This window comes from Theobroma umbraticum, unplaced genomic scaffold, assembly GCF_002168275.2.
Source record: "Theobroma umbraticum cultivar Fairchild unplaced genomic scaffold, ASM216827v3 scaffold_51.0, whole genome shotgun sequence".
NCBI classification, from domain to species: Eukaryota; Viridiplantae; Streptophyta; class Magnoliopsida; order Malvales; family Malvaceae; genus Theobroma; species Theobroma umbraticum.
The window spans coordinates 8,841,758-8,866,618 of NW_018397260.1; the positions used below are offsets into that span (position 1 = coordinate 8,841,758).

The 24,861-nt window shown below is 34.5% G+C and overlaps 3 protein-coding genes and 1 non-coding gene across 6 annotated transcripts; 3 read left to right on the plus strand and 1 right to left on the minus strand.

Moving 5' to 3' along the window:
- Positions 1-526: 526 nt before the first annotated feature.
- On the minus strand, positions 527-599 carry TRNAF-GAA (transfer RNA phenylalanine (anticodon GAA)). The gene has a single exon. It is a non-coding gene; the product is annotated as a tRNA-Phe (tRNA).
- A 176-nt stretch (positions 600-775) lies between these two features.
- On the plus strand, positions 776-5,623 carry LOC110416683 (AP-4 complex subunit mu-like). Of its 2 annotated transcripts, XM_021428728.1 has the most exons (13): positions 776-989; positions 1,270-1,364; positions 1,603-1,806; positions 2,334-2,450; positions 2,535-2,663; positions 3,111-3,222; positions 3,614-3,717; positions 3,802-3,906; positions 4,013-4,107; positions 4,420-4,507; positions 4,669-4,729; positions 4,813-4,886; positions 5,487-5,623. In XM_021428728.1, the coding sequence occupies exons 1-13, from the start codon at positions 932-934 to the stop codon at positions 5,583-5,585; spliced, it is 1,341 nt and encodes a 446-aa protein (XP_021284403.1). In that variant the 5' UTR covers positions 776-931; the 3' UTR covers positions 5,586-5,623. The 2 variants fall into 2 exon arrangements, 1 of the variants encoding a protein (XP_021284403.1); XR_002445238.1 differs by lacking the exon at positions 5,487-5,623 and having other exon boundaries at positions 4,599-4,729; positions 4,813-4,891.
- Positions 5,624-6,086: 463 nt separating this feature from the next.
- On the plus strand, positions 6,087-10,425 carry LOC110416682 (HXXXD-type acyl-transferase family protein). Its single transcript, XM_021428725.2, has 3 exons — positions 6,087-6,205; positions 8,141-8,618; positions 9,344-10,425. Exons 2-3 carry the CDS (start codon positions 8,190-8,192, stop codon positions 10,271-10,273), a joined length of 1,359 nt encoding a protein of 452 aa, XP_021284400.1. The 5' UTR covers positions 6,087-6,205; positions 8,141-8,189; the 3' UTR covers positions 10,274-10,425.
- Positions 10,426-15,101: 4,676 nt separating this feature from the next.
- On the plus strand, positions 15,102-18,996 carry LOC110417255 (cyclin-T1-2-like). 2 transcript variants are annotated; one of them, XM_021429510.1, is made up of 7 exons: positions 15,102-15,254; positions 15,729-15,955; positions 16,314-16,395; positions 16,818-16,952; positions 17,037-17,209; positions 17,328-17,479; positions 17,848-18,996. In XM_021429510.1, the coding sequence occupies exons 2-7, from the start codon at positions 15,744-15,746 to the stop codon at positions 18,711-18,713; spliced, it is 1,620 nt and encodes a 539-aa protein (XP_021285185.1). In that variant the 5' UTR covers positions 15,102-15,254; positions 15,729-15,743; the 3' UTR covers positions 18,714-18,996. The 2 variants fall into 2 exon arrangements, with proteins under 2 accessions (XP_021285185.1, XP_021285183.1); XM_021429508.1 differs by having other exon boundaries at positions 15,104-15,254; positions 15,676-15,955.
- The last annotated feature ends 5,865 nt before the right edge of the window (positions 18,997-24,861 follow it).

Sequence of the window (24,861 nt, forward strand, 5' to 3'; positions counted from 1 at the left end):
ATAAAAATATAGGTGTTGAAATGTTTTTTTATTAATGAAAATAGATATATTTGTTTATTATAATTCTAAATTATCATTTTAAAATATTTTTATTATTAATACTAATAAAATTGATCTAATTTGATAGAATTTTAATTGCATCAAATAATTTTTATTATTAATACTAATAAAATTTATCTCATTTACAAATAAGAATAGTAATTGCATGGAATAATTTTCAATTCTTATAATACCGAATATTTTATAAATTAATATTATAGAATTTCTTTCTATAATATTATAGAATATTTTAATTAAAATATTAATTATTTTTTACATAATTTTCTTTCTATTGAAATATTTTTATATATAAATAATTAAATAATTTAATCAATAAAAAATTAAATTATGGTGAGTGTAGATCGAATACGCGACTCCGGATGAAGATGTCCCAACTGAGCCATCCCCGTATTTTGATATTTTTGTCAATTAAAATATTTTTTATTTACACAATTAACTTTGCACTAAATAAAAAATGTTAATGAATTGCGGTGAGCGTGAATCGAACACGCGACCTTCAGATCTTCAGTCTGACGCTCTCCCAACTGAGCTATCCCCGCAATTTAATTCTTTTATTTCAATATTTTTAGCTTAAATAAATAACTTTACGGTGGCCAGATCCAATACGCGGCGTTTCAGATTTTCAATCTCTCTCCCAACTGAGCTACCCCACAATTTTAATTTTATTACTGAACAAATGTCATCATACAGTCTCTTTACAGGTCAAAACGTAATATTGAAGTCAACTCTCTATGACTCTGTTCACTCGATTGCTAATTTAGACCCTTTATTTACTCAATCCAATTTTACAACAAAAACTAAACGAGAGTTCAAAGAAAATCGCCATTTTAGCAGCGAAAGTTGATCGGACCAAGGTCTCACTTATCTAGCCATGATTTCGCAGCTCTTTGTGCTTTCTCAGAGAGGCGACAACATCGTCTTCCGTGACTGTCAGTTCCTTCTTGTCTCCGTCAGCTTACCTTTTCTTTAATCCATTGTTATTTATTTAATTTTAAAGTTTCCCATGTTCATTAGCTGCTGCGTGCATGTGTTAATTTAAGCTCTGTTTTTCTTTTTTTCGTTTTTAACTCAATTGAATTTAAACTTCAGACTAATATGTAAACGAAAATGAAAAGCAGCCAAGCTGATACCTCTAATGATAATCGTAGCATAATATGAATTATTTTCTCCTTTTTTAATTTGAATTTTTATTTTGTTGATGCCAAACAGATCGTGGCGAAGTGCAAAAAGGAAGCGCGGAGATTTTTTTTCGCAAAGTGAAGTTCTGGAATGATGGTGGAGAAGGCGATGCACCTCCTGCATTTGTAGGTATTTTCTTTATAAAATCATCATCGGCAGTACAATTTTTTTCCTGAATTAATGGCCTTTATTTTTTTAATTTATCAAAAAGCAGTGAGAAAACTCGAAAGAAAAAAAAAAGGAATTTGCTAAATGAGTGACAACCAAACAGAGCTTAACTCGTTAAATATTATTCATAATGCACATTTTGCTCCTGCAATGTGATCTTACATGTTTGTCGTGTTTAATCTTCACGGTTGATAGAATGTGAATGGTGTGAACTACTTTCACGTGAGGGTTTCCGGACTATTGTTTGTGGCAACAACCAGAGTTAATGTGTCACCTTCTCTTGTTCTGGAACTTTTACAAAGAATTGCACGCCTCATCAAAGACTACCTCGGTGTTCTTAATGAAGATTCTTTGCGGAACAATTTCGTGCTTGTGTATGAATTGCTGGATGAAGTCATTGTAAGTATTGCTATTGTGTCTCTCTGTCCTTAATGAATTCAGCATAGAAGCGTAGCTGCTACTAGATTGTTTCTCTGCAAGCAAATCAGCTGTTGTTTATATGTACCTTATGGGTTAATTTTCAAAAAAAAAAAAAAAAAGTCACTTAACTGTATTGGCTTAATCTTTATGCTGCCATCTTCAAAGACGTACTTACCCGTCCCCTGTTGTTGGTGAGTTTGAATATTTTCTTTAGTTTTAAGGATCTTTTTTCCTTTCTGGGGTATTCTAGTACAGTAAGTTATTGATCCAAGCATGGCAAGCAAGTTTGTGATAAGGTTTATTGTTGGAAGGGTCCTTGAGATGATCTTTCCTGCCAAAGTAGTGGGAAGGAAAGGGGAGATGGTTGGGGTAGATTAGAAATCTTCTGATTAAGCTAAAAGCTCAGCAAACACAATACTTAGTTTCACTCAGCATCACGAAAATTTTCTATGTACTATTGTGTTATCTTCTCCATTGCACACAAGTGCTCCTTGATTTTCATGCAGGATTTTGGTTATGCGCAAACAACATCAACTGAGGTTTTGAAATCATATGTATTTAATGAGCCAGTTATGATAGATGCGGCCCGTATGCCAAGCCTTGGTCCAGCTGCTATCTTTATGGTATAAATTAATATTGCAAATCGCATCCTAGTGATATCTTTATTGATATTCAGCTTAAATAGGTTATTGATTTTCTATTTGCAGCAAGGGAACAAAAGAATGCCAGGAACAGCTATTACAAAATCAGTTGTGGCGAATGAGCCAGGTGGTAGGAGGAGGGAGGAAATTTTTGTGGATGTAATAGAGAAAATAAGTGTTACTTTCAGTGCTAGTGTGAGTACTTTCGTTCATTTGCCTTAACATCAGCATCGAGAAATTTGTGCTCTGTCATACCTGGTGTCATTTAGTTGCAGAAATGAACTGAGACATTAGACTGCATTTTTAATAGTTTAGTTAGACTGATGTAGGTTTAATTGACTTCCATGGAATTGGTTGGGTCTGTCTTTTAAGACAGCATGACCTGCATTGGCCCCACATGCTTCATATATTGCAAGGAACATAATAAATTTGCTCCTAAGAGTACATAGTTTCATATGGGCATATTCATTTCTTCTAATAGTGCTCCTTAATGATTTCAAATGCTTCAGTTACTTATTCTCAATTTGTTTAATAGTGATAATTTGTTATATTGGCCTCATATTCATATTTCATCCCTATGCACCTATCTTGTTTCTATTTAAGTGTATTCCATGTTTTGTTTAATCAATGCTGGTTTTACAGGGGTATATACTTACTTCTGAGATTGATGGCACCATTCAAATGAAGAGTTATCTTACAGGCAATCCAGAAATTTTGCTTGCTCTGAACGATGACCTTAATATAGGAAGAGGTGGTAAGTCAATCTATGGTATTTTATCGACTCTGATGTTTTAGGACTCTTTTCTTTTCTTTTTTTTTCTCAGGTGAAGTCATATGATACTTTCTGGCTTTTGATTAATTTTTTTGCTTAAATGGACAAGATATACGATAAATATATCAGAAAGGCAAAAGCTGCATGAGCATAACTTTCTTCATGACTTCTGAACTTGTGAACCAAGAAGAATTTCAACTCTCATCTGTCTAGAAACTGAGTTTAAATCCTTATGATGTTATCCAGAATGATTGATGAGTATGATCTGTGCCTTTAATTCTGGTTTTTTTCCTTCAGAAGAATGTTTTCACCATTATGTGCCAATGCATTATTTCTATGTTGCATAATATTTATTTGCTGCTCTTTTCAACAGATTATCGTAGTTCATATGGATCAGGTGCTGTGATTCTTGATGACTGTAATTTCCATGAATCAGTACATCTCAACAGTTTTGACATTGACAGGACCTTGACTCTGGTGAGAGTTCATTTACAAATCCATAGCTTTTTTTTTTTTTTTCATTTTGGCTAGAGTATTCCATTTCCAGCAACATTCTCACAGGTACCACCAGATGGTGAATTTTCTGTCATGAACTACCGAATGACTCAGGAATTCAAGCCTCCTTTTCGTATTAATGCATTGCTTGAAGAAGCAGGATTGCTTAAGGTGAGTTAAGCTGCCTGTATAACCTAGACTTTAAACTTCAAGGTGTTTTGTCTTCTGTTGGATTTAAACTTTCAGTCTGCGTTGTATCTTGTGTACTTCCTCTCAGGCTGAACTAATTCTGAAAGTACATGCTGAATTCTCCTCAAGCATTACTGCAAACAGTATTCTAGTACAGATGCCAGTGCCAACATATACAACTAGGTATTTCTGTTAACTCTAGGTTACATCCTCTCAAGGGTGAATCAACAGGGTTCAATGCTTGCTTTTCAGCGTAAAGCACTTCAACAAAATTCCTTTTGTAAACTTTTCAACTATTTCTTTGACCACCATATCTGATGTCCAATTGCTCATATAGACTGCTGAATTCTAAATTTATAGAGGCACCATCACATTTACAATCGTGAATAAATGAGTAGATGTGACAAGACAAAGTGAAGCAAGTTATAAGTGATGCAGAAGCCATACTTGCACAAATATTACTATTGACTGTTTTTTGGAACAAATTAAATATAGAGTTAGCTTTGACTTGGAGCCTGGAGCAGTTGGAAACACAACTGATTATAGGGAATCAAGCAAGACGCTTGAATGGGGTTTAAAGAAGGTAATTTTTTTTTCTTTGGTGCCCCAAAGGATAGTTAAACTGAAGTTTATGCATTTGCTAACTTGACCTGTGGTAAGGTTTCTCCCTTCAGATACATGCTCGCTTTATGTTGGAGTCATCAGTCATATACATATAATTTACCAGGCTGCGGTATATTGCAGATTGTTGGTGGATCTGAGCATACTCTCCGTGCAAAGCTGACATTTGCACAAGAACCACATGGTTAGATGATTCTATTTTAATTTGTCATTTTCAACTTGACTTTTTATCTCATAATAATCAGTGTCATGTGTTACTTGATACAGGGAATATCACCAAGGAAGCTGGGCCAGTGAGCATGACTTTCACAATCCCAATGTACAATGCTTCAAGACTTCAGGTTAAAAGTTGACCATGTCTTGGTTCTTTGCATGAATAGAATTAAGTTCTGTTTTTGGTTCTATTGTTGAAATAATGTGTAAAATACTCGAGATTCGTTATTAATTGGAAATTTTTGGCCATGTTAATATATAGTAATACGTGGGCATTCATGCTTATCCCTTGTTAGGTGGTATTTCTTTCCTTACATGCGTGTGCAAGCACAGACACACATGCTCAATGTTTAGGGAAATTTGTATTTCTTTGCTTCCTGGTGATTTCCATCCGCACGCTGCGATCACCTTATATGGTGGCTGACAGACGAGTAGGAACTAAAAGTAATTGATTTCTTGACATAAATTTCCAAAAAAAAAAAAATTATGGGGGAGAGAATATTCATGCGCCTAGTTACAGCTTGCAGGTGAAACTATGTGAATCAGAAAGTTATCTATTTTCATTTACTTGTATCATCTTCACCATATAATATCCGAAATCACAGCATAAATAAATCTAATGGAGGCTGCTGGATTCAAATATACATTTCTACATTTTTATGTTTCTGTATGATTTGAATGATTTCGATTTTCAAACCATTTATCTCTATTTAATTTGTGGTGCTCAGGTTAAGTACTTGCAGATGGCAAAGAAATCAAATACCTATAATCCGTATCGATGGGTGAGATATGTCACAGAAGCAAATTCGTATGTTGCTCGACTATGATTTTCGGCTGCTCATCTCTTAGTTTTTCCCTTGTCAGTTCCTCTCTAAATGGCTCATACACTGCACATGGCCTGTAATATTGAAAAAAAAAAATTCGATATCCCTTAAATAGATAAAGTCCGATCTGTCGGCTCGACTAAATTGACTTAATGTCACCGGCTAAGCTATCATTGGTGCACCTGAGTCTCCATTCACCGTGCATTTGTGTTTTGGAATCAGCATCTTAGGCATGTCTTTTCTTAGGGGAGGAATATTGGATTTGGAGATTGGCTTGTCTCCAAACGAACTAGATGATATCCACTGCATGAACTAGGTGATATCCACTGTATTCAATTTTTGGGGTCGAATGACAGATGATTGGAACTGCTGGGCAATTTACTTGTCGGGGGAACTTGATCAAAATTTGTAAATGTCCACTGTTCACAGGAAATCTCCAAGGACCGTAGCATAGATTTCGGAACTCGATTCTTTCTTTACCCCAAATCCCAATTTAGAGTTAAAAAAGAAAGTTGAATGGTCTAATCTGTCGCTTATGCTTGGAGTTGGTGAGCACAGTTCCCCCCCGAAAGTGGATTCCATTGGCTACTTTGAGGTTTCCCTGTTCCTTTCTGCTCAAAAAGGTAACTAACTCTATTACTCAGATGTCAGATCCCAGACTTTCCTTGCTTTCTGACTTTAAAGTTTTATACTTTTTAATATTGCTTTCCCCACGTCAAAGTTTCTACCTTCTTTTTTTAAAAATTTTTTCTGGATATTACCACATATTTATGATGCTTCGTTTTGACTACTCGGGGTTGTCGACAGTTGGAATCGGATTCAATCATTTCAATCAACGAAGCTTTATTTTTTGGTACATATAATCAACTAAGCTTTGTTGAAACTGGCAGCGAAACAAAGCTTTAGTTATAGAAATTAGCATAATGCTATATGTGTCAACTAGCATAAAGAGAGAATGCTGAATCTTTTTTAGTTAGTTGAACTTCGAAGCATAGTTTGGATGGGAAGATTATCAAAACTAAATATAAGGTGAGGCGGCCAAAAGTTTGATGGGATTAGTATTCCTAAGCATAATTAAAGGTATGCTTTCAAAAGAAGTCGGTTTCTTTAGTTTTTTTTTTTTCCAATGATATCTAACATTTCAGATTCAGCCTTCCCATCCCAAAAAAAAAAAAAAGGCCACCAATTGGGTTAGAGAGAGCTCAAAACAAGTGTCTTTTTTTTTTCCTAATTCTTGTGGGGGGAATTATCATAATTGGATGGTTTAGTTGTTGATTGTGGTGATTAATTATTATCCTTAAAAAAGAAATAATTCCAATAAAAAAAATCTCAGTGAAACGCTAAATGTACACAAAGTGAGACAGAGGCACATGAAGTCCTCCAAGGCCACTCTGGAAGGTGATGATCTAGTTCCCTAACACCCAAACAGTAAACACAGTCCTCCAATTGTCCCACACACCAATCCCCAAACCCTTCAGATTATTTCGGCAGTTCCTTCCTTTGGATTTTTCACCCTCTTTTTGTTCATTCTTGGGGCAAGATACGTTGTTTTTCTGGTTCCGAACACACCAACGCACACCCCCTAAACCCCATATCAAGACCAGACCAGTTTCCATCAATCCATTTAAAAATTTAATTGCAATGGTTTGGAAAAACAGAGATGCTGTCCTGGAATTTCATGTCCGTATCATAAAAGATCTTATACAATAGTGTCTGAATAATGAATGCATGTTTTTGGGACTGATGCTCTACATGCCTCCATTGAATCTTACACTTTCCCCCCCACTAACAAATAATACATAATTAGGGTTGAAAATTTTTTCCGAGTCATTTCATGTAATGATTAATGATAATGAAATTGAAAAAATGGGACATATGTCAATAATTTCTAATATATATATATATATATATATATAAAAATATATTCTGTGTTTTCGATATTTAATCAAATATGAATATATGATATGATTTATCAATTTATATTGATACTCTGTGGCCAATTTTTTAATGTAGAGCTAGAGCCAAGATACTCTGGGCAGTAAGCATCGCCCTGCTTTGCTCTCGGGTTGGTGGGTTAAGATGGTTCAGAGAAAGGCTCGGGTCCATGTTTTTCCAAGACCCAAAAAACCAAATAGAAGCAGCCCAGAGTTTGAGTCAGGAATAAAGATTCCACCACGACACCCAAAAGCAAAATTAAAAAGGGAGAAAAAAGAAAGAAAAATCGGTATTGTCATGTTAATGAAAAGTGCCTAAGTATGGTAAATGACAAAACAATTAAAGATTGAGCTTAGCGTATTATAAGTACACATATGCCCGCTTTCTTCTTACTTCTTAGCCTTCTCCCCCTCTCTTCCCCTCCCTAAAGGAATCTGATCGTACTATTACCATATCCAACCGTAGATCTTCTCCTGTCCCACTGTTTTTTTCTCTCATAGTATAGTCTACAAAGCTCTACCTTCTCTGTCTCTCACTCTCTCTCTCTCCATCCTTTTGTCTTTCAATCAAACTCCTCTGACCTTTCTCTTTTTTCTCTGTGTTTCTCTTTCTCACTGTTGCAGGGAACAAAGAACAAAAAGTCATCCAAGGGAGGAGCAGAGGTGATTGAACATGTTCAAATCTCCAGAACTCCCAGATTGCTTTTACCAAAACCAGCCAACTTTAATCTGTCCCAACACCCCGACCCCAAAGCATTCCCTGTATCTCTCCAACCTTGATGATCAAAAGTTCCTTAGATTTTCCATTAAATATCTCTACCTTTTCAAGAAAGCTGTTAGCCTAGATATCTTGAGATATTCTCTCTCCAAAGTTCTTGTTGATTACTACCCATTAGCCGGGAGGTTGAGAACATGCACACTCGGGGATCAGAAGCTCGAGATTGATTGCAATGGTGAAGGCGCCGTCTTTGCTGATGCTTTCATGGATATCACTTCCGATGAGTTCCTTGAGATTTCCAGGAAACCCAACAGGTCTTGGAGGAAGCTCCTTTACAGGGTTGAAGCTCACACTTTCCTTGACATCCCTCCCCTTCTAGTTCAGGTCAGATGTCATTTCATTATTCATCCTTTCCTAGTAGTAGTTTCCCATTGACAAACTTATGAAATAGTGGTAAAGTAGTTGATTTTTTTTTAAAGATTGACCTTAGTGATAATTAAATAATTATTGGTTCCATTTGTTCCTTTCTTATTCAATTTTCAATCTGGGAATTAAAAAAGGAAACCATTTTAAGTTGATCAGATTCCCAACTTAGCTTAATTGCTCCAAAATCCTCTGACTTTACTAATTATAGATAAATATAGTTCCATTTCCATGTTCCTCAATGTGATCTTTTCTGTTTGGTAACAATACTATATCTTTCCATTGCTAACGCCAACCCCATCAAAATTCTGATTCCGTACAAAGGAAACGACGTCACGCTGGTTCTCAGTCTGACTTCTGCCTGCCATTGCTCATTGCATTTGCCGACGGCTCCGTTTTTGAGTGCCCTTTTGGTTTTCCTTTTGCGTTTTGTAAAAATTGTACATGCTCTTTTTCAAAGAAAATGACCCCAAAGAAGCTGACCCTACTTCTTACAGACGTTGCTCCTCTCTCTTTTGTTCCTTTCACTACCCGTTGGTGGTGAGCTTTTTTTTTTCCCCTTTAGTTTTCTTTTTTTTACAAATTATGTCAAGAAATTAGTCAAATTTGAAATTATCCGTGAAATTAAACTTTACCTTAAATTTTCTTTTGGACTTTGAATTTATTTGTAATTTTTCATGGTGCAGGTAACGAATCTCCGCTGTGGAGGTATGATCCTCTGCACCGCGATTAATCATTGTATATGTGACGGCATAGGCACTTCCCAGTTCCTGCACGCGTGGTCCCACGTGATCACCAAACCAACACTCGATCTTCCCATCGCGCCCTTTCACAGTCGCCACGTGTTGAAACCCCGACATCCTCCTCAAATAACCCATACCCACAGGGGATATACCAAAAATACCCCCAAAGACGAATCCCACGTGGATATCAACCAGTATTTACAGTCTCAGCCACTGGTGCCAACATCCTCAACCTTCACCACTGCCAACGTCCTCCGACTCAAACGACAGTGCGTCCCGTCCCTCAAGTGCACCACCTTCGAGGCCCTGGCCTCCCACACGTGGCGCTCATGGGTTCGATCCCTGGACCTGCCCCCTTCGTTCACCGTCAAGCTCCTGTTCTCCGTCAACGTTCGGAAAAAGTTGAACCCGGAAATGCCTCAGGGGTATTACGGCAACGGATTCGTCCTCGCCTGTGCCGAGACCTCGGTGAAAGACTTGGTCACCGCGAATTTACACCACGGGGTGAAGCTAATCCAGCAAGCCAAATCCAGTCTAACCGACGATCACGTGAGGTCAATGATCGACTTGTTGGAGGACAAAGATGTCAAAACGGATACTTCCTCGAGCCTGGTAATTTCTCAATGGGCTAAGTTGGGATTGGAGGACTTGGATTTGGGAGAAGGGAAGCCATTGCATATGGGCCCTTTGACAAGTGATATTTACTGCTTGTTTTTACCGGTTGTTGGTAATTTTGACGCGGTGAGAGTGCAAGTATCAGTGCCAGAGTGTGTGGTTGAAAAGTTTGAGTATTATATGAAAGAAGGTTTGGATAAAGAAGAAAATGGAGATATTAATGGGTTTCATAATGGAGAACAAAATGGTTTGATTTGAAGAAGGTGCTTCAAAGTTTTTTTTTTTTTTTAACCCTCCCCTGGTAATAATGAGAGACACTTACTGTAATTTGAGTATCTAAAGGTGAATATCTGATTGCTTTTTTATATTTCCGAAGAGTACTTAAATATGCCTTCATGTTGTGCCTAAAACATTAGTAATTTAATTTTTTTTTATATAACGAGTGATTGATTTAATCGATTAATTCTTTTAATTTAACCATAAGAGAAATCAAGATCGAATTCGAGCATAATTCGGAGGTTAAAACAGTTTGTTTTGGTACCAAAATGATGAGAATAAATACTCTTAAAAAGTCTAAAAGTAGTACACTAGTAATTAAGTGGTGAAAGCTTAAGGAAGTGATTGACCTTATAATTGCACATGCCATGCCATGGCAGCCAAGGAAGATATAGAGCAAAATCATATAGAGCAATGTCTGTTCACCTTTTTGTGGATTGTTGTTGGTTGATGTCTTGTACAAATGCAATCTTCCACTATATATGTCGACATCCCACCATGTTAAAATGATCCAAAACGTGTCCAAATGTGATATGTTTATAGTGTTAAAACATAATTATCCAAAATATATAAATTTATATTCATAAAAATTTCGATTAAATGAGTAGTTTTATAGATGATTTTAGCTTTATATATTTCATTCTAAATTTCCAATATTTATTATAAGTTTTCATCAATTTTTTTTACCGATATTTATCAATATTTTTGTATCCACAATTTAAATGACTCGACATCTACAACAATATCAATACCTCTAATTCTTTTGTTAATATTCATCAAATGATTTGAATTTGAATCCTCCAGAATTCATCTATTATTGAGTGGAATTATCTATTTAAAGATAGCTACTTAAACCTAGCATGGTCCCTCAGCATAGCCTTTTAAGGCGAGGGCAGGGTAGGAGACCCCAAATTTAGAACAAAGGGGGTCGCTTTCTAGCATTTCTTGTGTCAAACTCTATGGATTGTCGTTTTAGGTCAAAAATGTCGAATTCATTGCAATTATACGACATTGTGCCAAATTAAGAGACAACACAAATCTCAAAAGTCATACATAGATCCAGGTAGAGTCGTCAAGGCCACCCTTGGCCATTAATTAATTAATTATTTAAGTTTAGTATTTAAGGTGTTGAACTTACTACATCCAAAAAGGAAATTAATTGCGTTTAGGGGTATCGAGCTTTTCTCTTCTAAACCTCACGACTCACATGGTCAAACAAAATACTAACTTTGATAAGCAATGAAATGTTTCTCGTGAAATTCTTTATTGAAAAATATTAATCGACATTTTTTAAAATTTAAATTTAATTAATCTTGTTTATCGTTTATAAATATTGTGTCATCATCAATCAAATCAGTCGTAAATTTAACAATTGGGTATATATGCTACATGATATTAATTAGTTTGATTTTGAATTCTTTAAGTGGTATTTAAATAGATTACTACTATAGTACTGTACAATGTGATGGCCTAGCAATGATTCAATGCTATAAGACAAGGCCAATCAGAAAGTGGGGGGTTGGGTTTTGTTTTCCCCAATGATTTTCCATAAAACCATGGACTTGCTTGGCTAAAGTTGGACAATTAGGCAATAATTGTTGTTTGGGGTTAGTGATTTCTCATCTTACAAACTTCTAATAATGAGCTTCTTGTTATTTTACTGAAAAAATAAATAAATAAAGGGGTCACACTTCTTATCTCATCTAGGCTTCTATTTAAATAACAAAGTGGCTAAAAGAGAATGAGGGGAGGAAAATGCCCCAACCAAGTGCAAGTGCCAGTTATATTCCTCCTATCTTCTTATCCAATCCTGTGAGGCAAAACCCATAGTGGCAGCTCACAATTTGTGAACACAAGGCAGTCCTCTTTTCTCACAATTTTTATTCTTGAGCTAACTCATGGTGGGGTGGTGATGATCATCTTCATCTTCCTTTTTAGGTCTGATCAGAGTCGTGCCACCTCTTCTTACATCATATGGACTGAACCAGCAGTGTAAGAATTCAGATAACTTCATGTTAACCTTAAAATAATTAAAAAACAAAAACAAAGATAACATTAAATACTTGCACGTGTTTACAAGCACTCAAACTTTGCTGAAACAGAATTAGATATATATTTTATGCTTCAAGATTGGTTCGATCATTATAATTTACACAGTTGATGGGGTGGCTATTGGTTTCCCCCATGGAAGTGCTTAGTTGCTTTTCTAAAGGTTAGGGTCTTCCTTTTTTCTTCCCATAAAAATTTTCAGGGCATTTCCTTATATTTCTTATAAGTTTAATTGTTAAGGCAATGGGAATTCCCCATTGGAGCATAACAAGATGATAAGAGAGAGAGAGAGAGCAAAACATATAGAAAGTGGAACATTAGGAATTCGACTGATGTTGAATGTAAGTGCAAATGTCTTATCTGCCACCCCTATATTCAACAACATTTCCTTTCTTCCTTGTACAATTGATTTCATTTTACTTGTTGATAAATCCCATAATTGAATTTGATTGATTATTTTTTAAAGGTCTTTTTTCTCGATCAATCGATTTTGAAATTTTTAAAATTTGAACTATTAAAATGCACGATAAAATTAAATATATATATATATATATATATGAATGTCGATTCAATAGTTCATTGTCAGTTGAAATGTACAATAAACTTTAAAGCTTGATGGTTACCAATGATTCAGCTCATGAGCCCACCCCATGTTCGTATCAATAGACTTCTTCTTTAATCATTGAATTTTCCAGTTTCTCTTATGACACTTTATAAATCATTTTGCATTAAAAGACACTTTACCTTTTTCATTATAAAGTATAAGTATATATGGTAATTAATACTAATATAGTTACCAAAAATTACCCATTGGCGTGGTTTAATTAATTATTGAATAAGAAATAATTTTTAATTAAAATTTCAAATTCTAATCAAGAAGAAATGTGGTGTTAAAGTCAAGAAAGGAATAAATCAAAGCCAATGTGAAGCCCATAGATGAATAAGAAGCAAAATTAATGCAATTAAATGCCTCATATGGCCAACAGAATATCATGCTCTAAGTTGGTGATATGAAGGAAAGTTTTCAAAGTTACATTATTTATATATAACATTATGCGTTACATATGATTTAACAATGTATAGTATTTATATATTATCATGGACAGTGTATTATGTATAATTATATTTTTATCTTAATTATATTATATTAGTTTTTATATTATTTAGTCCACTAGATGATTACCACATTAGTTCTGTAGACCCACATGAGAACTCTTACATCATCTTCCTTTCTGTTCATTAATTAATTAATTAATGCTTTACTTTTTCTTTTTTGCCTACAATTAAGTAATGATGAATGGTTAATATATAGGATTAGTCTTATCTAGGCAATAGCATCTTAGATTAAGGAAGGGATTATTATTAGTCTTCCCACTTTGAATAAAGAATTGTTCCTGTTGACCCTCCATTGATTGACTCTAGTTAAAACAAAGTTTGAAATGGGAGGCTGAGCTGGATTAATGTTGAACACATGGCAAAATTTGATTGGATATTATAGATTAGAACAAGGGGCAAACAAAGTTCAATGGTCCCGTGACTTGGAGCAGTGTTCATAAAATAATGAAAAGCGTCAATAATCTTTAAGGGAAATTATAAATTTCGTATCGACTGTGTATTAAGGAGAACCGTGAACTTCATCGAGTCAAAACTAAATAATATTTATAAGTTGATGTAAACCGTGGTATAATATTAAATGACACTGAGGCTAGGCTTAGCTACTTGACGTGGCTGTGTTGGCAATGAAGAATGTGAGGGGCAGGGCTGGGCAGTAGGGCTTTCCTCCCGTGAGGGAAGTCATTTTCTTTTGTTTCATCAATGTTGATAGACAAAAAGCCAAGGAAGAAAGAAAGCTTTGAATTAACCACTGCATCACGTGGACTCCAATCAACATCCCATCGCTCTTTTCTTCTTTCTTTTCTTTCTTTTAATACTAGTATAAAACTTTATCCGCTCATCCATTGCGTCACCATGCAAAAAATCAAAACCATGAACAAGAATGGCTGTTTCATGGGCCTAAGGCCCAAATATAAAGCCCAATTCTTAACTTATTGGTCCCTAATGGGCTTCCTAGCCCACCTGATAAAGGGCCACACGAAGTACACAATCGTTGTAATTTATTACTAGTTTACCATTGGGCTCGTGTCCGTTCCCAATATTTTTCTTCAATACACTGTGTTATGGTAAATTCGATATACATCTCTTACTGTTTTATTTTTTTACATGATATCTTATGTTTTTTTTTTCTTAATTAACATTTGGTAACAATTTCTGTGCTTATAGGAAGACAAATTATTAATTTTACTTAATAAAATTATCAAAATTCTTTAAATGTAAAATTAATTTACTTGTTCAAATTTATGAGTGCTTTTTAATTTTATTAAGTAAAATTAACAATTTAACTCCTTGTAAAAATGAAAGTAATCCATGGAATAATAATTAAAACCAATATATCATAGTGGTGTTAGAAAAGTTAAAATTTTAAAAGATATAAGTGAAAATTTTTTTGGCATGGAAATGACAGCTTAAAATCATAAATAGTGGAACTAACCTGTAGTTAATGTGAATAATTAAATTTAACAAATAATTTTGGACCAATTTAAGTATAGAATAATGAATCTTTTAATTAAGTTTAAGGGTAGTTGCCCAGTTGGGATAACGAGGGGGAATCACGCCTAAGGCGATTAGATCCCGAGTAAGATACCAAAAGCACGCGCTCGGACAGCATGCTCCACGCGCATGCGTAGCAGCCAAGCTACGCTTTTCTTTAACAGGAAAAAAACAGAAAAAGTCTTAAAAACCGGAGTCAACTCAAAGCGAAGCATAGTTTCAACGGTAACTGAAAATTGGGGGTTTACTGTTTTAATACAAATTCGCACCAAAAATTGTTTAGCTTTCTCCTCAATCTTCCGCCCAGGTAATTTCCTTTTTTCCTTTCTTTTTTCTTTAATTATTTTCTCTATTTACGTCAATTTTGAATTATCATGAATTAGGTCACGAAAGGTTTAAATTCACGTGTTCTTAATCCAATCTGAAGAATTTTCTTCTCCGGGAAAGATATTCTGAAGAATTTGAATTAGATTACTTCGTTCTTCTGTTTTTTTTTTATTTCAATTTTTAGCTACTAATTGAATTAATTTTAAGGATTATTCGGTTGAGAACTTTAATTTCCTTCAAGGGCTTGCTTAATTTCTCGTTTAACTTGAAAAAGTAATGGGCAAAAGAATTTGGGTTTTTTAATTATACTGTAGATTTTGTTGATGCATTATTCTTCCAGTCTGAACATGTTAGGTTGATTTTGATGTTATAATTTTGCTTTGTTTCCCTTTGTTTAACAGAAAGAGGTGAAATTTATGATAAGGCTATTGCTAATTGAGCTTGGCTTGTTTAGCTTTCTATCGTAGCAATGGCAAAACTGCTACACATGGATTCCAGATGTGCAGCTAGCATGCGTTTGTCAGAGCAGCCAGGTTCGTCTGCACGCAAGTGGTACTTCAGCAGGGAAGAAATCGAGAATTATTCTCCGTCTAGGAAGGATGGAATTGACCTTGGGAGAGAGGAGCAGTTGCGGAAGTCATATTGTTCGTTTATTCAAGAACTTGGCATGAAGCTTAAAGTGTAAGTTCAGGGACTTTGTCCATTTTGAAGTACTCTATTGTAACTCGATGATCAGTTAAGTGTTTTCCTGTATCTCCATTTAGGCCCTTAGTTTTGCTGTTTTTGAGGTTGTTGCGCATATTGCTTTTGAAGCATTATCTCTGATGTTGTGTTTTTAGTATGTTTTAGGATTGTTTCTTTACTTCATACTTCTTTCCACAAGATTAAAAAATAATAAAAATGCCTGTACAATAAATGAGATACTACTAGATTCTTCAGAAATCCTCTCAAGTTGCTTTTCGATGCATCACTTTAACTGCTCAAAATAAGGTTTGTCTTTTGCTATACTAGAAATGGTGATGAATGAATTTACTTGCAGGCCTCAAGTGGCAATAGCATGCGCAATGATGCTGTGCCACCGGTTTTACATGCGTCAATCTCATGCAAAGAATGATTGGCAGGTAGATGTTGTATTATCCTGTTTTCATGCTTCCTTGTATCTTTCTCTTTTGAAATATAGAATTCTCAGTTTGTGTGGTTTCCCACTAAGATGGGTGCTGATAGAGAATACATGCTGAAGTACTTTGCACGAGACCCATTTATTAGCTACAATTAGATTAGCATTTAACTGCATTCGTTGGAACCAGGACATTAGTGACTTGATCTTAGAAATGAAAGATTCTAGATATTATTTTCTTACAGACTATTGTTTATTTTCTAATATTTAGTATTAATTTTCATTCTGTCTGAAAATTTTCTCGTGGAAAATTGGGCTTTTCTTTGCATAGAAGAAGGAAGATGAGATGTTTTTAATTATTAAATTTTTCAAATTTCTACCTGGCTTGATTTTTCTTATTTGTGAACATGTTTGTGAATGGTGCAGACTATTGCAACTGTTAGCACATTTCTTGCTTGCAAAATTGAGGAAACACCACGCTTGCTGCGGGATGTTATTGTTGTAGCCTATGAAATTATCTATAAACGGGACCCTTCTGCTCCAGGAAGAATCAGACAGAGAGTACGCAAATTGGTTGTGCTCAGCATGAATCTATGTTTTATCATTATCATGCTCGCCTAATTTCTTACCACTTTTTGTGTGCAGGAAGTTTTTGATAAGCAGAAGGAATTGATCTTAACTGGGGAGAGGCTTTTGTTGGCAACAATTGCATTTGATCTTGATATCCAACTCCCTTACAAACCCCTTGTTGCAGCTGTGAAGAGATTGGAAATTTTTCCTAACCTTTTAAAAGTGGCATGGAATTTTGTGAATGATTGGTGAGGACTTGTTCTTTCTAACCAAAACTACTTATCGTTATGCTATTGTTGATTAATATCTTAGTTCATTTCCTTGTGGCTTTATGATATTTAATAATTTCATGATTTGAACTCGCAGGCTTCGTACAACCTTGTGCCTGCAATACAAACCCCATTACATTGCAGCTGGTTCCATGTGTCTTGCTGCCAAATTTCAAAAAGTAAAGCTGCCAATGGAGAAGGGGAAAGTATGGTGGTTGGAATTTGATATTTCGCCTAAACAATTACAAGGTTTGCTACTACAGATGTCTTTCTGTCTAATTATGTGTATCTACTTTAATTCCTTACTCATAGTCATGATATTTTTAATGAACAGGAAATATGCTGATAACTAAAATGGTGGGTGAGGTTCTAATTTACTCCCCACACTTTGAAAACGTGTTAGGCATGGACCATGAAGAACTTGTTTCAAATCACCTTCCTATAACATTAACAAATGTTTTTCTTCTTAGAGAATAAGTATAATGACTCAAGCTTTACCAACATTTCTTTGAAATATCAATCATGGTCGTTTTTAACCCTTTTTATTAATGGGGATGATTATCTTTCATTTCTAGTTATTGTGGTTCAACATGAAACTCTATTGTAAATCTTTTCAGAGGTCACCCAGCAGATGGTCAGGCTGTTAGAGCGTGACAAAGAACGAGCTTTATCATCAAGACATGAGAGGGCTGGCCAATCTGTTGCTTTAGCTGGAAAGGCAATTATCAGTGGCACACAATCTAGCACTTTGGCTGCATCACATGCCAAGGATCAGTCTGGTACTGGAGCTGAGAATAGCAAACTTAGCAAATCTCTGGACAGTTGCATCAGGGATGTTAGTATGAAAGAAGTTTTACCACATCAGAGAAGTGATAGTGGTGCAAGTAGTGTTGTTGAGGATGGCACTGATAAGGATCAGCAAAGAACACAGGTGTCTGACCTGAACTCAAGTTTTAAGATTGTTTCATCTCAGGTCTGTGGCGACAATGAAGTCAGTGCCAAAGAAAATGTACCATGTCAAACCAGTGATAGTGGTGCAAGTACAGTTGTTGACAATGGTGAAGGCGAGTGTGAGCTAAGAACAGAAGAATCTGATCTGAACCCAAGCTTTAAGATTGTTTCAGTTCATAATACCTTTAGCAAGAGTGATGCTGACCAGTTTAGAGAGACCTTGAAGAGGAGGAGATGTGATAGGGCTGCCAATCGGAAGTGTGTTGGAGGCATAGAAGATGAGGCAGACAGTGAAGCAACTGAGGAATCTGACCGAAGCTTTAAGATTGTTTCAGTTCGTAATACCTTTAGTAAGAATGATGCTAACCGGATTAGAGAGACCTTGAAGAGGAGAAGATGTGATAGAGCTGCAAATCGGAAGTATGTCCGAGGCATAGATGACGAGACAAACAGTGAAGCCTGGATAGAGAGAGAGCTGGAGAATGGAATAGAGCTGGAACCTACCTCTTCCCATAAGCAAAGAAGGGCCTAAATACTCACTAACCAGCCATCTTCCTTCTGACTTACTCCATCAAAATGACCTTCCATTGGCACATTTATAGCATTACAAGAAAGACTATGAATTCTATTCCATTCTTGGAACGACTATACTATTTCCACTTTGTTGTATACAGTAGAATTATCCCAACATCTTTGCAGTAGGTTGAATTCATGTTTTAGATCATTGATGCCAGAATTGCAACCATTCTTTCACTATGAATTGTAAATGTACAGTTGAACTATAATTTATTAGGAAAAATATTCATTTTTGGTCACTTTAAGGGGTGTTGAGTTGAAGAAAAAGAAATGGCTTCCTCCCTAGAAAAAGCCCAGCACAAATATCTTGTTCTGTTGATCCATCATAGTGCATCTGGTTATCTAGTAAGTCTGTTTATGGTCTGGTCTTGGGCCTTTGAGTATTTGGGAGAAAGGCTGGGCTAGAAGTTAACTGTTTGATCTTCTCCTCAAGGTAAGCCCAGATGTATCCCTTCTTCTTCTTCTTCTTTTCTCTTTCATTTTCTTTTAAAGTTTTTTCTCTCATGGCTTATCATCTCAACGGCCCTTTAGTATTGATTTTCATCAAAAGCGTGTAGTTGCGTATGCATATTCGACAGGTTTAAGGTAACAATGGAATGATATTACTAAATCTGATTACGTTAATTTAGGACAATTTCATTGGGAATTAGAAAAAGAGAGATAGAAAGAAAGAACAATTATTTACGTTTAATACAAGTAATTTAGCAAAAGGAGTGATAAACTTTGCTTTTGAAATATTGAATGACAACTTACTTTGTTTTCCCATGCATCTCACATGCCCTTTTCGGCTTTTCCCATCACAATATTTCCGGATACGTCTAGCTTTTAATTATCTATCATGAACCAATTTGCCATCATCCGTAAGCCTTTAGTTTTTGTTTTATTATGTTCCTCTCTAATCGTACACTTATTCAAAAGGGTTTTTCCTCCCCACCCTTCTCTTTCTTTCTTTTCCAATGTCATATCATATCAATTGCATTTGATTGCATAAGGATTAAGAACCGTCTTCCAAAACTTTGTATTGAAAAATCTGCTTAGAAGCAAGCAGATGAAGCACTTTTCTTTTCAAGTGGGAGAGGAGGGGGAGATACGTGGAGATCAGTGGAACCCCCTATGCCTTGAAAAGCATGCACATAAAGCTCCTCACCCACCAAACCCTTCCTCCAAAGCTCCGGGCACTAGCCATGTGGTTTTTCTTCAACAGAGTCATTCAATTTTCTCATGTCTCATAGGCTTTTTTACCAGGAAAATTTGTTGAAAGAAAAAGAATCTGGTCAACACTGTCTTATCTTCATATCATCCTTGGTATACAAAGCTTTTTCCTTCTTTCTTTTGTTCTACATCTTTTGGGGGGGCAGACCATTTTCATCTTTTCTTGATTGTGTGGAGAACATGATCCATCAAAGATCTCATTTATGAAAGAACCCAATGATAAAAACTTTGATCAGAGTGGCCTGTTCCTAGATGGCAACTCAAAGTGTTTAACATCACACTTGTATAAGCAAAAGACTTTGTATCATTGGGCTTACTAGCTGAGTATCAACAAAGATAGCAAACATGCATGGGGGGTGAATCTGCACCGTTGTTGTTGGACGATCTTGCATTAATTGTACCAAAACCTATTAAAAGACAAGAGAAGGAAAACCCGCAAATAGAGTAATAGGAAGATAAGGGTCATCAGAAAGTATAAGGAAATATGTTTATATATATGGTTAAGTGGAGGGTGATGGAAAGCAATGGCCCCTTTGTGTTTGATTTAATTTTCATGCCCTAAGCTTGAAAAAAATAAAGCACATATTCTCTGTTGCTACAATGCCTTTGTCTTCTTCTTAGACATACTTTTTTAATCTTGCAAACTTTAGACCCCCTTTTAAGGGCTTTTGCTAAATTTTTGACTCAAAAAAGTTTCGATATCTATATATACATACACGAGGGAAAAGCACAAGCAAACGAATGAGGTTAAAGGATTGAAAAAAAAAGGGACAGGGAAGCAAAAGAGCTTGCGTATTATATGTTATAGTTGTTGAAAATGATTTTCGGTTTATATTTATATATAAATAACTTTTAAGTACATTACCTTTATTCAAGTCTTTAACCTTGTTTATGGGTGGAAGACTTACTTCAACCTTAATGACTACATTAAAACATAAAGTGCTGACATTACATCCATTCGTATCCCCAAAGTTATCATGTCTTTGTTCATTCGAATCTCATGATTTAATTGAATTTAAATTTAAATCGAGATTAAAAATAAGTATACATAGAGATGGATACAAAATTTGATATTTTAAAATCATATGATTACATAAACTTTGGTAGTACGTACATAGATATAGGATTTTCGGCCATATGTAAAGAAAAACCAAATTTATGGTTATTATTTGGTAGGTTTATATTAAAAAAAAATGTCGGAATAAGCTCTAAGCACTTCTTCTAGAAATGTAGAATGGTCAGGGAAAATTTCATAAGGAAAATCTGGACTGCCAACTTTCCAATCACTCCATGAGAGTCCTTATTCACTATCATTACATACTAGTTAGAATAAATTAATCCAATATTATCTAAAAATTTGGCTAACTTTACAATAAACTAATAAAGTTTATATATATATATATATATATATCTCTCTCTTAGAAGGAACTGGGATCTTTGACCCTTGGCTGGTTGACTGGCTACACTTGGAAAAAGGTGCTTGTAGGCTGTATTTTTCTGATGATGATGGACCCCTAAAAAGGGATTAATCATAGCCAAAATGCTTTTAGGAGTGGGCTAATTAGGCTTCTTTGTTTGCTAGAGGATTAGGAGAGTAATCATAAAGTATTTATCACTATTTTATTTGCCAATTGCTTGGTATTTCGGTTTCTAAAGGCTGAAGTCATACACCAATTGAAACTTTTTGTGTGTTCAATCACTAATTAATTAATTACCAAACTTTTAATAAATTAATAACATTTGGTGGAAAATTAGCAAGCCTAATGTGCTTAATTATATAGCTGCCTTTAGGGTCAAGCGAGGTCAAACTAATGACTAGCAATGAAGGTACACCATTGGGTTGATTCATTTCCTTTAAAACCTAATGCATATTTGGTGAAATGCATGGCTTATTTTGTTTTAAATATTGTTACATTTTTAAGTAAACATGTTTAATTTAATTATTCATAATTTTTTATTTGATATAGTAATCACTATTTATTAATTATATATATGAATGAAAAAATGGAAAAAAAAAAAAGAAGATCAGAGAGGTTATCACCGTCAAAAACAATAGTAAGTTGAAGTTTGAGGAAAAGGGAGTCAGAGGAGGTTGTTACCGACGGAGGGGAAGTGAGGCGGTGTCGGCTGTTGGGTTCGGGTCTCGATAGGTCACGGATTTGTATTGTTAAAGAAGACTCGAAAAAGATCATTTTTCACTTTTTTTTTTCTCGATCATTTTTCACTTGTTTATATTGTTATAGTAAATAATTTTGATCATTGCAATGTAAAAATTCCTATCCAATTTCCTAAACTTTTGCCTACCCATTAACCACTAAAAAAATTCATCCATATAAACTTGTTCAAGCTTTGTAGAACTATTTATGGTTATCATTAATTGGTACTGTGAAAGTAACCCTAATAGCAGTTTTAGCTATTGACTTTGCAAAATAGAAGAAAGAAAATAATCATGAATCTGCTAATGTAACCAAGTTGGAAAACATTGAATCACCTTGCAAAGGGGAAAGTTTTTTAACCCCTAGTGTTAAAAAGGGAATGAGACTTGGGTCACTTTTTTTATTATGTCTCTTTGTTTCTTTTGAGTTTGTTGTTTTTATTCTCATTTAGGGGGATATGATTCATCCCTCCTTTTCTAAAGCTAGATATATCCTTACTGGCAGAGTGGGCAAACCAAGGTTAAACTTATTCTCAACTATCACACCCTAGAGTTTGAGAGTTGTGGCCAATGTAAGCTGCAATGGAAATAGTACCACAAAGCAAAGATATATAATTAACTAGTATCAATGATACTGTAATTGAAACCTGATGTAGGAGCAGCTTTTGTGAAATGAACCTTGGAAGATAGTGAAAACTGGGAAATATGCAAAAGGTGACAAGCAAAGGGTAAAGGAAGAAAAGCTCTCTAATATCTTCTCTTTCCCCCACACATACAATAAAGAAGAAAAGCTTTGGAGTAGAGAAAGGAAGCCCTCCCCCTTCACCCTTACCCCCCCACCCTCCCCAGCCCAAAAAGATGAAAGGGTTTTAAGCAAAAAGTGGGATAAATAAACAAGCATAAATGCAAGGAGTGTAAGATGAGGGGCTGGGCGTGCTGAGGGGAGAGAGTAAAAAGAGCCAAAAAAAAAAAAAAAAAAAAAGAAAGGCAAAGGTAAGGCTTGCCCATACTCTGTCTCATCTCACATTCTCCCAATCCACTTTTCAACTGATGTGAACTTTTGTGGGGACTGAATCAAATTATTATACTTTTCTTCATTTTGACAGCTTAATCAAATACTTAATTAATCTAATCCTTCATTATCCCTTCTCTCCATCTCCCATAAGCAGACAGATAACACTTAAGACAGATTTGTCATTATGGTCAATCAGGATATTTTAGACCTAGGCCTCACTCCCGCCCTGCCCCCATCCCTTTACTCTTAATTATTTTATAAAATATACAGAGAAATTTATATATTTAAATAGTTAAATATGTAGGAAATAAATAACTTTTTTTTGGTCATAAAGATATGTAATTTTAGTATCACTTGATCATATAATAATACATGCCCACATGTATATATAATTATATCTGTGTCATAATCATATAGTACTCTCTCCATCCTTTTTTTTTCATTTTTTCTTTTTGAAATGTCTCAAAATAAAATACTTTTTTAGACAGTTAATATTTTTATTTTTTTACATTATAAATTTATATTTATTCTTTTTTTAACTTTTTCATATTAAAAAAATTATATATTATATTTTTAAATTTTAATAAAAATATATTAAAATAAAAAATTTATCTTAATTTTCGTGAAAAATAAAAAAGAGATAAATAGTTAGAAACGTAAGGGAGTATTATTTTTTTCACTTTAATGCATGTGCATCCAAATCTTCAGAGAAAATAAATTAGGGTGTTTTAATCTCATATCAACAAGTAAAAAGATCTTGAAATATTTATAAACGCGAGTGTTGTACATGTTATTAAATTAACCTTTTTAAAAAAAGGATCCTGTGACAAATAATCTTAGCATAAGTTTACACAAGAAACTAGAAAAGAGAGAGAAGTGTGGGGGAGTCCATGAGGCAAAAGACTGAAATATAAAAATTGGAAAGGTGGGGCAAAGAATAGAGGATACAGGTTGTATATCACAAAATTATGTTGCAGAGAGGAAGCATACATATTCTTTAAGGTTATTGGTTATGTTTTGTTTCCCACTATGTCCTATGGGAAATGACTGAGAAATTAAAATTCAGAATCGTCTCTGTCTCAAAAGATTCATTAATTATGAAGATTTTGAATTAGAACAAAGGAATTATAATTTTTATGTATTTATATAAAATAAACTTTATTGTTTACCTTAAATTGCAAGCTCATAAATTGAAAAAAAAAAGATTAAAATTAAAATAATGATGATCTTGAAAAGTGAAAGAACACTCGACTTTAAGATAGTTGATAAATTTTAATGTGATTTTGAGTATTAAAATTTGATACTATACATATAATAAGATAAATTATATTAATTTGTAAAATATGTAATAATGATATAATGTAAGAGAAATTATATTAATTTGTAATTACCCTTTTTTTTATTTTTCAATGTTAAATTACTCGTAAAATGTTGAGCAAAAAAAAAAATTACTCTTCAAATCAAATCGTGATTTTAGTTGACTTATGTATACATATTCAAAATTATCATACTCAAAATTATAAGAACGTTTAAGACATGTTTGGCACATTTAAGTTTCGTTTGATTAATATTTTATGTTATATTATTTAAAAATAATAACAATAAATAATGAAAGAAAATCAAAGGGAAGGAAGTCTTTTAAATTGTTGAGCAAGGACAGTTCCAGTAACATGCATAAATGTACCATATGCAGTAAATTTGCTATTGATTTGCAACATTTGA

What these genes read in the sequence shown, in the direction of transcription:
- LOC110416683 (XM_021428728.1), top strand. Translation starts at nt 932, where the DNA reads ATGATTTCGCAGCTCTTTGTGCTTTCTCAGAGAGGCGACAACATCGTC. An exon ending in CAACATCGTCTTCCGTGACT is followed by an intron (nt 990 to 1,269) that starts GTCAGTTCCTTC and finishes GATGCCAAACAG; the next exon opens with ATCGTGGCGAAGTGCAAAAA. An exon ending in TTGACAGGACCTTGACTCTG is followed by an intron (nt 3,718 to 3,801) that starts GTGAGAGTTCAT and finishes ACATTCTCACAG; the next exon opens with GTACCACCAGATGGTGAATT.
- LOC110416682 (XM_021428725.2), top strand. Translation starts at nt 8,190, where the DNA reads ATGTTCAAATCTCCAGAACTCCCAGATTGCTTTTACCAAAACCAGCCA. An exon ending in TCCCTCCCCTTCTAGTTCAG is followed by an intron (nt 8,619 to 9,343) that starts GTCAGATGTCAT and finishes TTCATGGTGCAG; the next exon opens with GTAACGAATCTCCGCTGTGG.
- LOC110417255 (XM_021429510.1), top strand. Translation starts at nt 15,744, where the DNA reads ATGGCAAAACTGCTACACATGGATTCCAGATGTGCAGCTAGCATGCGT. An exon ending in CTTGGCATGAAGCTTAAAGT is followed by an intron (nt 15,956 to 16,313) that starts GTAAGTTCAGGG and finishes ATTTACTTGCAG; the next exon opens with GCCTCAAGTGGCAATAGCAT. An exon ending in CAGGAAGAATCAGACAGAGA is followed by an intron (nt 16,953 to 17,036) that starts GTACGCAAATTG and finishes TTTTGTGTGCAG; the next exon opens with GAAGTTTTTGATAAGCAGAA.